A 14360-nucleotide genomic window follows, 5' to 3' on the forward strand; every position below is an offset into this window, starting at 1 on the left:
TCTCTTACCTGGGGCCATGGCACCTGCTTCTGTGGTAAAGTCCAGAGCTGTGGCAATGGGAAGAAGGATGCTCTGCCTCTTCATTAAATGCCCCAGACTGCTAGGGGTCTGCAGTCATTTTGGCTGCTGTGGGTGTATCTGCTCTTTAGGAGCTTCTGGCCTCGTGGGAAGCAGACATATTAAAGAGTCGGTACCAGGGCGCCTGGGTGGCTCAATCGATTAAGCGTCCGACTCTTGATCTCAGCTCAGGTCATGATCTCAGGGTCATGAGATCGAGCCCCGTGTCAGACTCCCCACTCAGTGCAGAGTCTGCTTGAGATTCTCTTTCTCGCTCTCCTCCTCCCTCTGCTCGCGCTTTCTCTAAATAAACAAAATCTTTTAAAAATAAAATAGTACCTATAGAAGAGACACATAAGGTCCCAAAAAAAACACAGAAGAAAAAGTGCCTGAGTCTGTCAGGAGAATTCAGAGAGGGCATCACAGAAGAGGCAACCATTGAACAAGTTCTTTAAAAAGAAGGTAGCAGGTGGTGGGCAGCAGAAATATCACAGGCAAAGGGAGTGAGTGCGATGGTATAAGAGCTTTGGGAAGTCACGGTTTAGGTGGAAGCCTGCTGGTATGGGGGGAGCCTCTAGGGTACTAGTCAGGAACGGGTATTTGGTCAATTAACCCAATACAGTGATTTAAGCAGATATGGAAAAAGATGACCCTAGACAGTTGATTTGCACTTAAACAATATAAACGTACATTAGTGTAGATGATGGAAGTCCTAGGGAGAGAAAGAGAGCAGAGAAATAGGGAATTTGAGGGTGGGGGGGAAATCACAGTTTTATAAGAGGTCATGAAGGAGGTGAGAGAGCACATCATGCAAATATTTGAGGAAAGAATGTTCCCGGAAGAGGGAACAACACACGTGAAGAGTGAAGGCCCAGTGGTCCTGGGTGGAGCGAGCAAGGGAAAGGGAAAGATAGAGCCTCCTTTCCACCTTATTTTGTTGACAATAAACCACAAATCTAGCCAGATAAACAAGTAGCGTCTATGTATTCTGGTGTAAATGGAGAGTTCAGTGCTCCATGTAGATAGGTCTTTTCAGTCAATAATATTTACTGGGCATGTGTGTGCCAGGCACATTCAGGGCCACCATGTGGCTCACGTGAATAGCGCCACCAGAGCGGGGACTTAGAGTCTAGAGGGGAAACAAACCTAATTACCGAGGTAATACTTGCTACAAAAAGGAAAGTACAAAGTGCGGAGGCCGTGAGCTCAGGTGCCTCTACTGTAACCTCTGAGGAGTCAAGGAAGGCTTCCTGGAGGAAGCTCTATTTCAGCCCAGGCTGGAGCAGCAGCAGTGAATGGGATTGATCAGAATAAGTGAGGCGAAGAGGTGTTTCCCAGCAAAGGATGGCCTATGCACAGACTCAGAGATAAGGGCGCCTGTGGTCCAACCGCAGAGTTAAGAAAGTACGAGGTGAAAAGAATGAGAAGTACAGAAGGCAGGGCCTTAAAAACCTTTAAAGATTAAGGGCAATGGGGAAGCACCGAAGGGTTTTAAAGCGCTGGCTGGCATAATTAGTTCGGGGGTTTTAAAAGCTGCAGGATCTTATACAGAAAATGAATGCAAAAAAGTAGTATCTCCAAAGGTTCCAATGTCATCACATTCTGATTGAGCACCTGCGTGTGAAATGCATTATGAAGGGTTCTGCGGGAATGGAGAAAGTGGACAACAGCAGAGCCAAAAGAGTTCGTGTGTTTTGTCTCTAAATAGCTGAATCACGAATACAAATCCCCAGATAATTCAAACAGCTGTGCAAAATAGCCGCGTTGGAGCCTGACAATGGCGGGCTCTCGGCGCCACCATGCCTCCACCTCTTCTGCCGGCCACATATCGAGAGAGAGAGAGAGAGAGAGAGAGAGAGAGAGAGAGATGCTAGCGGGCTTGCGCTCCCACAGAGCACAATGCATCAGAAATAGAACAGAGTTAACACAGCAGATCACTCGTTCGCCAAGTTCACCAATGCTCGCGGAATCCAGTGACTCGGTCCCGAAGAGAGGGATTAAGTAACAGATGTGCTGGAGGGACGGTAAGCAAATACGACATTAAAAATAAAAAAAATTAAGACTCTTTGTCTTATTTTGGTTTGGCTATGTGCTAGTTAATACCATCAGGGAATAACAAGGAAACTGATACGTTAATTGTGCGGTTCTGCATGACGTCAGTGATAAAAAAAAGAAAACAGTATCAAGGAATAAAGAAGCAAAACTTGCAGTGATTGCAGAACTTAAGGATAATATGCTTTCAAAACATGTTTCAGTGTGTGTCTGTGCAGAGACACTAATTCACATATAGCTCTTGGTGTAAAGCCTCAACTTTTTTTGTGTGGTGCCGATTCTCTAGGAACCTGACGAGTTTCTTTGAGAAAGAAGTAGCAGCCCAATCTAGCTCAGCTGTACTCAATCTGAGTTGCTTTCCTTCCTACAAACCCTCACTTCAAAGCAAGGAACATAATGTACAATTTTTTAATGGCTCTAGACCCAGGCACTCAGGCTCTCTGCTCTGCGCCTTACCTCAGTGTAAACACCTAATCAGGATTGCCCGCGTTTCATCAATAGCAGCCAAATGCAATTCGAGAACCACAAGCCTTTGAAGTCCTCCCAGCAAAGGCCGGTTTTCTAGTCTGGGATAATGACATGCCATGATTGCTGTCTTTGTTGTATCTTTTCAGTAGAGAAGCAATTATAGGCCCCAATTTAACAGAATAGACATTACACAGCTTATGATGCTCAAAATGCAATTTCATTTGATCATTTTCTCGATTTGATTGGTATTAATAGAATGGTTCACAAAAAAAAAAAAAAATAGCTGGCAGAGGTTGTGTCCCATTCCACTTTCAAAGAGATAATGTAGAAGTATGCTTTACTTGCCCTGAGGCTCTCACTGGGGTGATTCAGACACCGAGTTCCACCAAAACAGCCTGTGGATGGAAATATTGCACATCCTACACTCTCTGGGGAAGGAAGCATAGGACAATGCATTTGTAATTCGGAAACTTTTTACCAGAGCTGTGTGTAAGGGATCCCATCCCGGGTCACAGAATCACCAGTGACAGACTGAATTAACTAAACCAAGTCCCCTTTACAAAAGCCAGGGAATCGAACATCCTAGTGGCGGATCTAGGAATCAACCCAATTTTTTCCTCCCAAGCTCCAGATAACATTTTTGTCCAAGACATCACCTGTTTGAGATTTGAAAAAGGATTATTTCCTCGCCTGCTTAGGCAGCCTATTTAGATTTCTCCCCCCAACTCAGCCTTCATTTCTTGTCCAGGAAAGAGATGATTTTACTTGTAAATGAGGGGTGTTTCCTTTTAACATCATGGCCATAAGGGATAGAAACCTTTGGAATAACAGCGACCAAAATTATGAAACCTAATACTTTTATAGACCTCTCTTGTTTCCTAAAATGGTGCCAGGAGAGGGACTGAGAGATGCCATCAAGACTCACAGTTCCTGACCTTCGGTGGCAGCATTTATAATCCTAAACTTTCTATTTCAGAGCAAGTTAGACTGTTTCATGGTGTTGGGAAGTTTTCCTTCTGCAGAGTAGGTAATCTTTCAAAATCTGTTGAGTACTCCTATTTGCTTTTTAAGATTTTATTTATTTATTAGAGAGAGAGAGAAAGCACGAGCAGGGGGAGCAGCAGGCAGAGGGAGAAGCAGACTCCTTGCTGCACAGGGAGCCCAATGTGGGGCTTGATCCCATGACCTGAGCCAAAGGCAGACACTTAACAACTGAGCCACCCAGGCGCCCTGAGTACTCCTGTTTGTAGACATTGAATAGACATTACACAGCTTATGATGCTCAAAATGCAATTTCATTTGATCCCATGATCCAAAAGCACATTTAGCTTCTGTATTTGCCATGATGATTCGAGCATGAAGAAGTCTTATTTTCATTTTTTCCCATTCTCAGATCAACCTTTAAGTATCTCACTTCCATACCATCTGATTGCTGTTAAGTATATGAGTACAGTAACAACGACAGGTCTGCATCCAGGTAGAGATAAGAGTTCACCCAAAATAAATGTTGTCTTGCATGTGGCCACAGAAGCTGCATTGAACAGTGAGGAATGAGGTTATCTTTATTGTCAGACACTGACTTATTAATATTTCACAAATATTTCCCCCTCTTTCTCATTTGAATAGCAGTCTGCATAAATGCAAAGTCAAAGTAAGGAGCAGCAGGAGAATCTGAACACAAACATGACAGATTCTGGGGGCTCCTGGGAGGCTCAGTCAGTTAAGCATCTGCCTTCGGCTCAGGTCATGATCCTGGGATCCTTGCTCAGTGGGGAGCCTGCTTCTCCCTCTCCCTCTGCTGCTCCCCCTGCTTGTGCTCTCTCACTCTCGCTCTCTCAATAAATAAATAAAATCTTATTTTAAAAAAATGACAGATTCTAAATCCCATGCTTTTCCCAGCATTACATAGCTTGCTGCTTCTCACACGACACAGCCCACCAGGTTCAATTTAATAAAACAAGTGTAAAATCAGAATCTAAATCTAAAAATTAGTTACAGCAGTTTAGAAAGGGGGAAGTCAACCTTTACAAGCCACAAAGCACAGTAACCAAATAAGCCAACCTGGGTAACCCGTCCCTGGAGGAATGGCAAAGAAATCTTGCCACAGATCCTGTAAATAAGAGGTTTAGCAAAGGCATCACAATCAGTGGCTAACATTTAGGGCTATTGTCTGAGAGAGAGATTAATCGACTTAATCCATTATTTCAGAGGGCAGAGGGATAGAAATTACAGGAAGATATATTTCTGCTCTCATAGGAAGAACTTTTAGGTGGTTCAATGATGCAACAGTATGTTTATCATCCATGAAACAGAGATTAAGAGAGCTAACGTTTTATTCCATGTGATGGTTGAAAGGACCAGGTCTCCCACAGAAAGGGAGTATTCACAAGCCACCTTATGCTCCCTCCTCAGCCCATAGGACATAAACAGGTGACTCCTGCCAGGAGAAAGGGCATGAGTTTAGGCAAGTGGATGAGTATCTACCAGGGATGGTACAGAAGTACTAAGCAGTTATACTGGATTACCTCCAGATCCTTTGACCAACATTAAGACTGTATAACTTTAAGTTTGCTTTCTGAAATGCTTCCTGGTAGCTAGAATTCTCTACAGCATAGAGACAATCTAATTTCTTGATTTAAAATAGGTAGCGGGGTACCTGACTGGCTCAGTAGAGAGAGCAAATGACTCTTGATCTCGGGTTTATGAGTTTGAACCCCAGAAGGGGTGTAGAGATTACTGAAAAATAAACTTTAAAAGTAAATTAAGATAGGTAGCTAATGGAGGCAATGAAGGGCCTCCATAATTTGGGGACCCAAATCCCATGTAGCTGCCTTTGTCTGTGGTTCCCAAACCTTGCTCCAGAGTAGACCCACCTGGGGAACTTTTAAAGTGTAATGCTAGGGGCACCTGGGTGGCTCAGTCGTTAAGCGTCTGCCTTCGGCTCAGGTCATAATCCCAGGGTTCTGGGATGGAGCCCTGCATTGGGCTCCCTGCTCAGCGGGGAGCCTGCTTCTCCCTCTCCTCCTTCACCCCCGCTTGTGCTCTCTCTTGCTATCTCTCTCTCCCAAATAAATAAAATCTTAAAAAAAAATAAAGTATAATGCTATCTGGGACCACCCCAGAGCTTCTGATTTAATCGATCTGGGAGGGGACCAGGGCACTGATATTTTGTCATTCTAACATCCAACTAAAGTTGAGAACCTCTGATCTACATCATTCAAATTCACTGAATGCCAACATTACAAATTCTGCAAGTCAAAGATGATATTTCAAAATTGCTGAATATGAGACTCTGGAGTTAGACTGCCCGGCTCCTCCACTTACCAGCTATAGATTCTGGGCAAGTTACTTAATGTCTCTGTCCCTCAGTTTTCTCATCTGCAAGAAGGGGGTAATAGTACATACCCGATAAGGTTTAATATAGTATAACTGATAGAATATATGCTAAATGCTTAGGACAGCTAGTAGCACACCATGAACACTCACTGTATATTAAATATTGTTATTTCTATTATTATCATCATCTTGAAGCATGGTGTTATTTCACTATTCATTATTTCATTTAATATACTCAACATTAGTTGCTACATCCGGTTCAGATAACTGTTCTAAAATTGGGTCCCCTGAGTGTGTATTGAACATTTAAAGTAAATAGTAGTTTGACCTCAAAGCACCAATTCTCACATCAAGCCTGTGAGAGAAAACATTATTTATTCCCGTTTTCCTTAGGAACAATCCAGGTCCCTGAGGATGAAGATATATCCTTGAACTGAAAATAAAACGTAGCCCTGCAGGACCTCTTTCTAGAGTACACAGATGAGCCTCGTGGCTCTAAGACTTAAAACGAATCCCATTAACACGCTTTATATGTTTTACCCTCTTAGATCTCCTACCCCATCAGTGTAACTGACAAGACGTCCATTCAGACCACCAAAGAGATTGAAAATGCTGCCATCAATCCTGAAGACAAATGGCATCAAAGAGCCCAACAGCTAAAGGTTACCTGCTAGACTGAACTTTAAATGGGTTTCAAGGGTTACTGCTAAATATAAGTAATGTTCACGACTCACTTCTTATCACTTACAGGTTTATTCCTATGCCCGAGAGTAGTGACCCACCCTTCTAAGAGTAAGACTGGTTTCTGCCCAAATGGGCCATTGCTTGCTTAGCCAACCAAGTCTACCCATGTTTCCAAAGGTTCTAAATTTCCTAGAAGAAAATCATCACATCACCCCAAACAGAAGAAAAGCATGGAGAAAGTATGTGGGGGTAGGATCACAGTTGTAAAATATTGTCCAAATCTGCACTGCTCCCAAGTCTGTTTCCTTATGGAGCTGGTAGTCACAGCATCCCTAGCTGATGGGGAACACGATCCCTAAAATTGGGCAGAAATCCCCAGAGCCTCATTTAACCCTCATTTGCAGGAAGGGAAAGACAACTAACCAGTAATTTAGCATGAAAACATCCTTTTCTGGCCCTGGGTTTACTACTCTGACATCATAATGTGATTTGAGGGAAGACTTTTGCAAAATAGTCCCCCTGACCGTTTCTCTAGAAGAGGAAAAGCACTAGCAGATGGTTTCTTCTGAAACCAGTGTACAGAGTTCTCTGGAGCAGTGTTACACCAGATTCTATCCCTGCTGAAGGAGGGTGAGCCCTGTGAAATCACACAGCCTAGAAAGCCTACTGACACCATCAGTTCAAAATATGTACAGGGCTAAAGGTATAATAATAAAAATAAAGTTCATTCCAGTTTCAGAGAATTTAGAAAAGAGGGACCACCTAAATCATCATCTTTCCTTCACAGTGGCTTCCAGGTCCCTCTCAGAGTTGCAAAAATAAATAAATAAATAATAAAAAATAAAAACAGTCATTCACCCAGAGCTTCCTGAAAGCTGGTGCCAGAGGGATCACACCCAGAGGTTAAGAGGCACTGAAATGTCCATGGCAGCGGGATGTAGCAGACAGGGTCTACACTAGACCTCTGCGAGAGCCCGGGGAGCTTGGCCAACAGGATGGAAAGACAAGGGAAACACCTTAAAGTTTTGTCACGTGTTACAGATAATGGACTGGGTCAAAAGACACGGATTTCTGGACTTTCCCCTGTCTTTTAGTTGATGCGGAACTTTGGGCAAATCTCAACTCCCCCCAAGCCTTAAGTTTCTTCCTTATTAAATAAAGAGTTGCCCAAAATGAACTACGAGATGCATCCCAGTAGCAAAATGATATTATGCTAGCATATTTTTCTCTAGTTAAATTATTATAGAAAACCTATTTGAAGCACATAAGATTCTTGCAACCTCGAGTTTCCATGATCATCACTACAGAATATTATAGGACCAAAGCCAATGATAAAATAAATAATCACAAGGGCTTGATTCGTGGCATAGCCTTTGACAGAGGCAGTCAAAAATCTTGTATGGAAGAAAATCGGAAAAAAGCGAAAAGAATGCTGTGTGTTCTCTGTGTATACTAGAACTTATTTGTTTATAACCCACTCCTGAATGAGGACAAAGAGGAGCCAAATATAAAATCATTAGACCTAAAACGATCAACGCAGAGTGGTCCATGGGATGCTTCCCTTTCTTTATTTAGAAAGGATTTGTTAACTCCCCGCTGTATCCTACACACCAGCAAGGCAGGCACTCAGCTCCAAGTTGCCTTTCTTTTTCCGATTCAGCTACCCAAATCCAGTGCTTTCTTTCTGATTCCCCGTCCTGCATGAGGATTTCCCAGCCTCTCCCACCCCATCCTTTGCCCCCTCACTCTGCGACTGCCCCCTCACTCTGCAACTGTGCCTGTGGTCTGGACCACTCCCTCAGGGTTTATCATTTGGCTGCATCTCATTAGCTGCTGCCTGTATTCCTTTTGTACCAAGTACACTAGAAGCTGCAAGAACATTAAGATTGTATGTTTCTCTACATCTGTTAGCACAGTGCTTTGTCCAAAGCAAACACTCAGTAAATATTTACTGGTTGGTTACAGAAACATGTAAAAATCATTTTGTGAAAATGGGCCTCTCTGAAATTTCTTTTCTTGAAAGATAACTTCAGAAGACTCTACATATCCCTCAGTAGACCTACTCTGACAATGAATAGTTCCCACTAATAAGAAATGTCTTTACATGAAATCAAAATAATTCCCACAGCAAATATTTGAGTACCTACTATATTCCAGGCACTCAGGGTCAGGGGTCTGGCCCAAAAAACATGCTTCAAAAGAAAAAAAAAAGTAATAAAAGATCTTTTTTAAAAAATGATCCCTACCCTCAAGGAGCCCAAAACTTTAGTTGGAAGACAGTTATGTGATCATTATAATGCAATAATAGGAACGTAGGTTCAACATGCAGTAGGAATGAAAGGAGCACCTAATTCTGCCTTAAAAGGCAAGAAAAGTCTCCTGAAAAGAAACAGCATTTGAACAGACCCTAGAAGGATGAATCAAAATATGGTAAACCGACAAATGGGAGCAGAGGTTTGAGAGCATGAGAGACATGGTATATCCTCAGCCTCACGCACAGCTCAGCAACTGGGGGAGCATGTGTGAGGGAGGGAAATGGTGTGACACGGGCAGGTTAGGTAACTAGAGGTAGGGGTCGTGGAAGGCTTTCATGTCGGCCAAAAGGTTTCAGATTTCATCCTGCAAATGGCAGGAAGCCACAGGCAAATTTTAAGCAGGTTAATGACATGATCAGGCTGAACGTGGTAGAAAATTCATTCTAACCAGGGTCTGGAGAATAGACTGGAAGGAAATAAGATTGCAGAGACAGCAAAACCACCACAGTCTGTCTCACACTCCACACACCATTCACTCACTTTTCAGTATGGGGGACAGATCCAAATCCACCAACTGGATGAAACTTCCTGCAGTTCAGAGCAGCCCCCTCAGCGCCTGCCTAGAGTCGGTCAAGGAGGGAGATTAACAAATTCTGCAATTGTTTGAATACAAGGGAAATGGGGGAGAGAGAAAGAGACTGGTTTCCAAGTGTCGGATTAGCAGTACTAATACCACTGAGATAGAAAAGAAGGGCTTTCGTGCTGGGGCGGAATGGGGAAAGGGCACGAGAACAGGGGTGGTGAGCCTGATGTCGAGTGTGGAGGAAGAATGTGATCTGAGCATAGAACTCAGGAGAGACATCTGAGTTAGCATCATACATTTGATCTTAAGAATCCACTCCCTGGTGGACTGAAGCTGTAGGAATTGCTGAGATGCCCCAGGAATCGAAGGTAGTGGAAGAAGAGAAGAGGGTCAAGAACAGCGCCCGGTAGAGTAGGGTTAAATTTTAAGGGTAAGCAGAGGAAGAGAGCAGAAGGTGAGAGACTATGAAGGGCTTGCCAGAGAGGTAGAAGGCCGCCAGGCTAAAATAGTGTCGCAGAAGTCGAGACCTGAAAAATCTCAAGAAAGAGACATCAGTGGACAGGATCAAGCTCTGCAGGAAAGAGTTCTTTAGTTTTTACTTAAAAAGATGCCATGAAAAGGGAATGATACATGCAACTCATACATGCTAGTCTCAAAGGATTCAGAAAAAAAAAAACTAGCCATAATGCACACAGTAGTCACAGAAATGATGTATATTTGCATGTCCATCTATCTGTATGTGGAGAGACACGCAGAGAAAGATGAAATTGGCACATTATATTCACAAATATTCTCAGTAAGAATATTTGGGAGTTCTCCATGCTATTCTTGCAATTTTCCTGTAAGTTTGAAATAATTTTGTTAGTTTGAAAAAATGAAAAGGTAAAGAAAATGGTGCCCAGAGGATTTTGCAAGGAAGAGGTTACCGGTGGGCTGAGCAGAGCAGTGTGGGTGGGGTGGTGAGAATCTGTGCTCTCTTGCAGGGTGTAGAGGGCACAACCAGAGAGGGAAAAGGAAGGCCAGTGCAGCCTACACCTGCAAGACTCCTCACGGGATTAAGAGATGAGGTTTAACTGGAGAATGAGATCAAGTGAGGGATTCTTGCATTTTTTTGTTCATAAAAGAGACAGAAGTACATTCACAAGCTGCAACGTGGAGAAACCAGAGACAGGGCAAGGAAACAAAGAAGATATGTCAGAAACAAAGCCCCTGAGACCATTTAAGCCTATGCATCTTCACTTTTAAAATACCGACAACTGATGTTCATCATCATCCCTTTCTATGGAAAGTCCTACTCGTGCAAAGGGCTTTACTTTAAACCCAGTCATCCCCCTTCACTTTACCTTTCCACATAGGTCTTGTCCTGGATCATTCCGTGCTCCCCTATGAACCTTAATGGCTTTTCCAAATCTTAGTTCCGCTGTGTAGCCAGAACTGGACCCAGTACTTAGCTAAGGGTCTGACATTTGCCAGATTGTACAAGTGAGCACATTCCCAATAGCAGAAGAGCCTTCCCAGGCACAGGTCAATAGGAAAAAATAGAAACTTCTCCAGTTAAGTGAAACTTTGAAAAAATGAAATAGGATGTTTCCTTTCTTGCCACTCTAAAATAACTCTTGAATTTCTAGGCAAGGCAAAGGCATGACAGGGTGAAAGGTATGTAGGATCTTTGACTAATTGATATCAAAGTCCTTATAATCACATCATAAGTCCTCTTCCCACGTTACCTCTTATTATAAGAATATAAGAGCTATTATTTTGGTTTTGCCTCCAACACCATCAAGAGAGCTATGCTCCTTTTATTCATCTGAACGTAGAGTCCTCCCTTACTGACGCTAAAAATGGGAGCCAGTTAATGCATGTGCTCTAAATGTTCTTAATATTATCAGATGGAATTGATAACCCCTGCTCAAAGTATTTGTGTTTTATTGTTAATGAACACAACAGACACATCTCTATGTCAGAGCTGATCTCGGAGCCCAGGCACAACCCTCAGGGTTGATCAGGGTAACAGCAAGAATGACTTTTGTTTTAAAGCAGATGAACCTTTGGTTGAGACAGAGCATGCATCCTCCCCTCTGCTTATAGCTTGTAAACCTGAAAGCCATGAAAGAGAAACAGCCAGACACTGCCTTTCACAGGGTTGGGGGCAAACTACCCTTGGATGGCACGGTATGAAAGAACATTAATAACTAAGTACAGATCTTACTAAGAAATTATCATCCCCGCATTAGGCATCAGGATTCCCCAATGTGAACGCTGTACCAATGGCCACTGCTGTGTGTGTGCTGGGAAAACCCAGTGCCATTAAGCAGTTATTCTTAGTGCATGGAGTATGGACTGATTGTGAGTATTGGTAACAAAAGAACCCCATTGAGAGCAGGATGGAATAGAGGATTTCAGTGCTGGTGGAGATTAAGTAGCCTGAGAATGGCTTTGTATATTAACTTGAGGGAACTCAGGTCTTGCGACCTAAAAAGTGACACCTGATGTCTCAATTGTCGGGTAATAAATCTTCAGTAAACCACAGATCTCAAGTAGTCTGCTCAGAAGGTGAGAGAAATCACAGCAAGCCCGTAAATGTCTTCCTTTCTGGGGACTGAAATGCCATCTCTGGGCACTTACATTTCTGTGAATAGCGGATTTAACACTTGAGACTATTGAAGTTTCATAAAATGATGAGTCCTTGGCCTTGTTGACAAAGCACCCTGTGAAGAGTACTATTGTAATCTGAATTGTCAGCTGCAAAGGTATAACATGATTAAAACCAAGTGGTAACCCAAGATTTCGGGTCCGGTACCCTAAGGAAAAAATTCCTCATAGCTTTTTTTTTCTTTGTTGGTGGGAATGAACACAGAGAACTGGGACATGTATGGTCGGATAGGAGCAGAAAAAGCTCCTGTTCACTCTTTTTCTAGCAATTAAAAGGCTGACAGATATTTTTTATTTTTATTTTTTGAGACTTTAGTTATTGAAAGAGAGAGAGCACGCGAGCACGAGTTGGGGGAGAGGCAGAGGGAAAAAGCATCTCAAGCAGACACCACGCTGAGTGTGGAGCCCAATGTGCGGCTTGATCTCAGGACCCCGAGATCATGACCTGAGCTGAAACCAAGAGTCAGATGCTCAACTGACTGAGCCACCCAGGTGCCCTTAAATGACATTATCAGGGGTGCCAGTGTGGCTCAGTTGGTTAAGCGTCTGCCTTCATCTCAGGTCATGATCTTGGGGTCCTGGGATCGAGTCCCATGTCCAGCTCCCTGCTCAGTGGGGGGTCTTCTTCTCCCTCTCTCTGCTCCTCCCCCTGCTTCTGCACTCTCTTTCTCTCAAATAAATAAATCTTTAAAAAATAATAAAATAAAATGACATTATCAGAATCAATAAATATTTATAGATTGTAGCACATGGGTTTTTTTGTTTGTTTTTTACCTTCATGAACAGTGAGGATGGCCATGAAAATAGCCACTGTGTTTTATTAACACACCTGATAAGATTGTACAACAGCAGTTTTCTTCTAGGTCCACTATAAGAAAGAATGCTCTTGGCCTGTCTATTTGCAGAGCCTTCTTGCCCACATCTCTCCCAGGCAGCTCCATATACTGCATGGAAGGAAGAAACTTTTTTTTTCTTTTTTTTTTTTTAAGATTTTATTTATTTGACAGAGAGAGACACAGCGAGAGAGGGAACACAAGCAGGGGGAGTGGGAGAGGGAGAAGCAGGCTTCCCCTGGAGCAAGGAGCCCAATGTGGGGCTCAATCCCAGGACCCTGGGATCATGAGCTGAGCCAAAGGCAGATGCTTAGGCACCCCGAAGAAAGAACCTTTCTTAATTGAAATACAGAAAAGGAAGTTTTTCTTTTTTGGAGTACCACAGGTAAGAATTCAAAGTGTAGACAAGCTCATCAGAACCTGGCCAATCCTCCAGAAAGCAAGGAGAACATGCTTTGAATTTCAGATAAGCCATTTATACATAAAAATCTGAAATGCAAAGTAGTATTATTTAGGACTGTTTTAACAATCTCAATCTCATAGGGAAATTTCATTGGAAATAGAATACCATTTAATATTATACAGGAATAGGATGTCTTAGTAATTAGATCAGAAAAGTGAAATAAAAGTTGAACTCATTGCAATAATTTGATCATTCTTCATGGCAAGCTAAAACAATTTGAGAAGAAATATGATTTATTCACTTTAAGGGTTGTTTTTTTTCCTTGAATGACCCAGGTAACTGGTATTTTTCAATTAACATTGCACAGGTAGAGTTTTTTTAATAAGTGTGTTCAGAAAGAAAAAATACGTTGCAGTTATATACCACACTGATGCATATGGTCATATTACTGTTTTTACTAAGCATTTAATCATTCTTTCCAAAGGCCTCTTAACTCTGCTCGTTTTTCACAAAGTAATGAGTGCTTTATTCCTTGGAAACTATTTCTAAATGGCTTAGCACAATATAGTTACATAGTGTATCTATTATACCAGGAGTACATTTTGTTGTTACAAGACTTTGAAAAGCATAAAGACCGTTCGGAAATTGAAATATTTCCCCCAGATGTTTGATTGCCTAAGTACAGGCTATATTAAGGAACTGAAGCAAAACAACCCTTGTGGTTTCACAGATGTCCTATCACAGTGCAGACTCTTTTATAATCCTCTGAATAAAATCTAATTTGTTTCATCTGGTGAAGAGGTCATTTCTAGCTTCTGACCTATATGAGTAAGAAGATCTGATCATCTAAATTGTATCTCATATTTGACTTGTGCTTAGTTGGTAAACCGGATCATTGATGTCCTCTCTGGTTAAGATTTTTAAAAATATTCACTTTAGTTAAAATAAACTTGCATATTTTGATGTAGATTTGTACTTCCTTTGTATGTAGCCCTGTGGAGGTAAAGCTCTTTCCCCTCCCCCTCCCCCCAACCCCC

General features: G+C 42.3%; 1 protein-coding gene across 7 annotated transcripts in view; it reads left to right on the top strand.

Moving 5' to 3' along the window:
• Window positions 1-14360, top strand: part of JHY (junctional cadherin complex regulator) — a 55077-nt gene that overhangs the window by 24240 nt on the left and 16477 nt on the right. For 5 of the 7 annotated variants that reach the window (XM_027579689.2, XM_027579687.2, XM_027579690.2 and 2 more), the window contains one exon: window positions 6462-6575. The exons of 1 other annotated variant lie outside the window; for it this stretch is intronic. In XM_027579689.2, coding sequence (XP_027435490.2) covers window positions 6462-6575 — 114 coding nt within the window. Of the gene's footprint in view, window positions 1-1765; window positions 1875-6461; window positions 6576-14360 lie in introns of those variants that run through there. One more of the 7 variants, XM_027579694.2, reaches the window with a different exon arrangement.

The sequence above is a fragment of the Zalophus californianus genome, chromosome 11 (assembly GCF_009762305.2).
Source record: "Zalophus californianus isolate mZalCal1 chromosome 11, mZalCal1.pri.v2, whole genome shotgun sequence".
NCBI lineage: Eukaryota > Metazoa > Chordata > Mammalia > Carnivora > Otariidae > Zalophus > Zalophus californianus.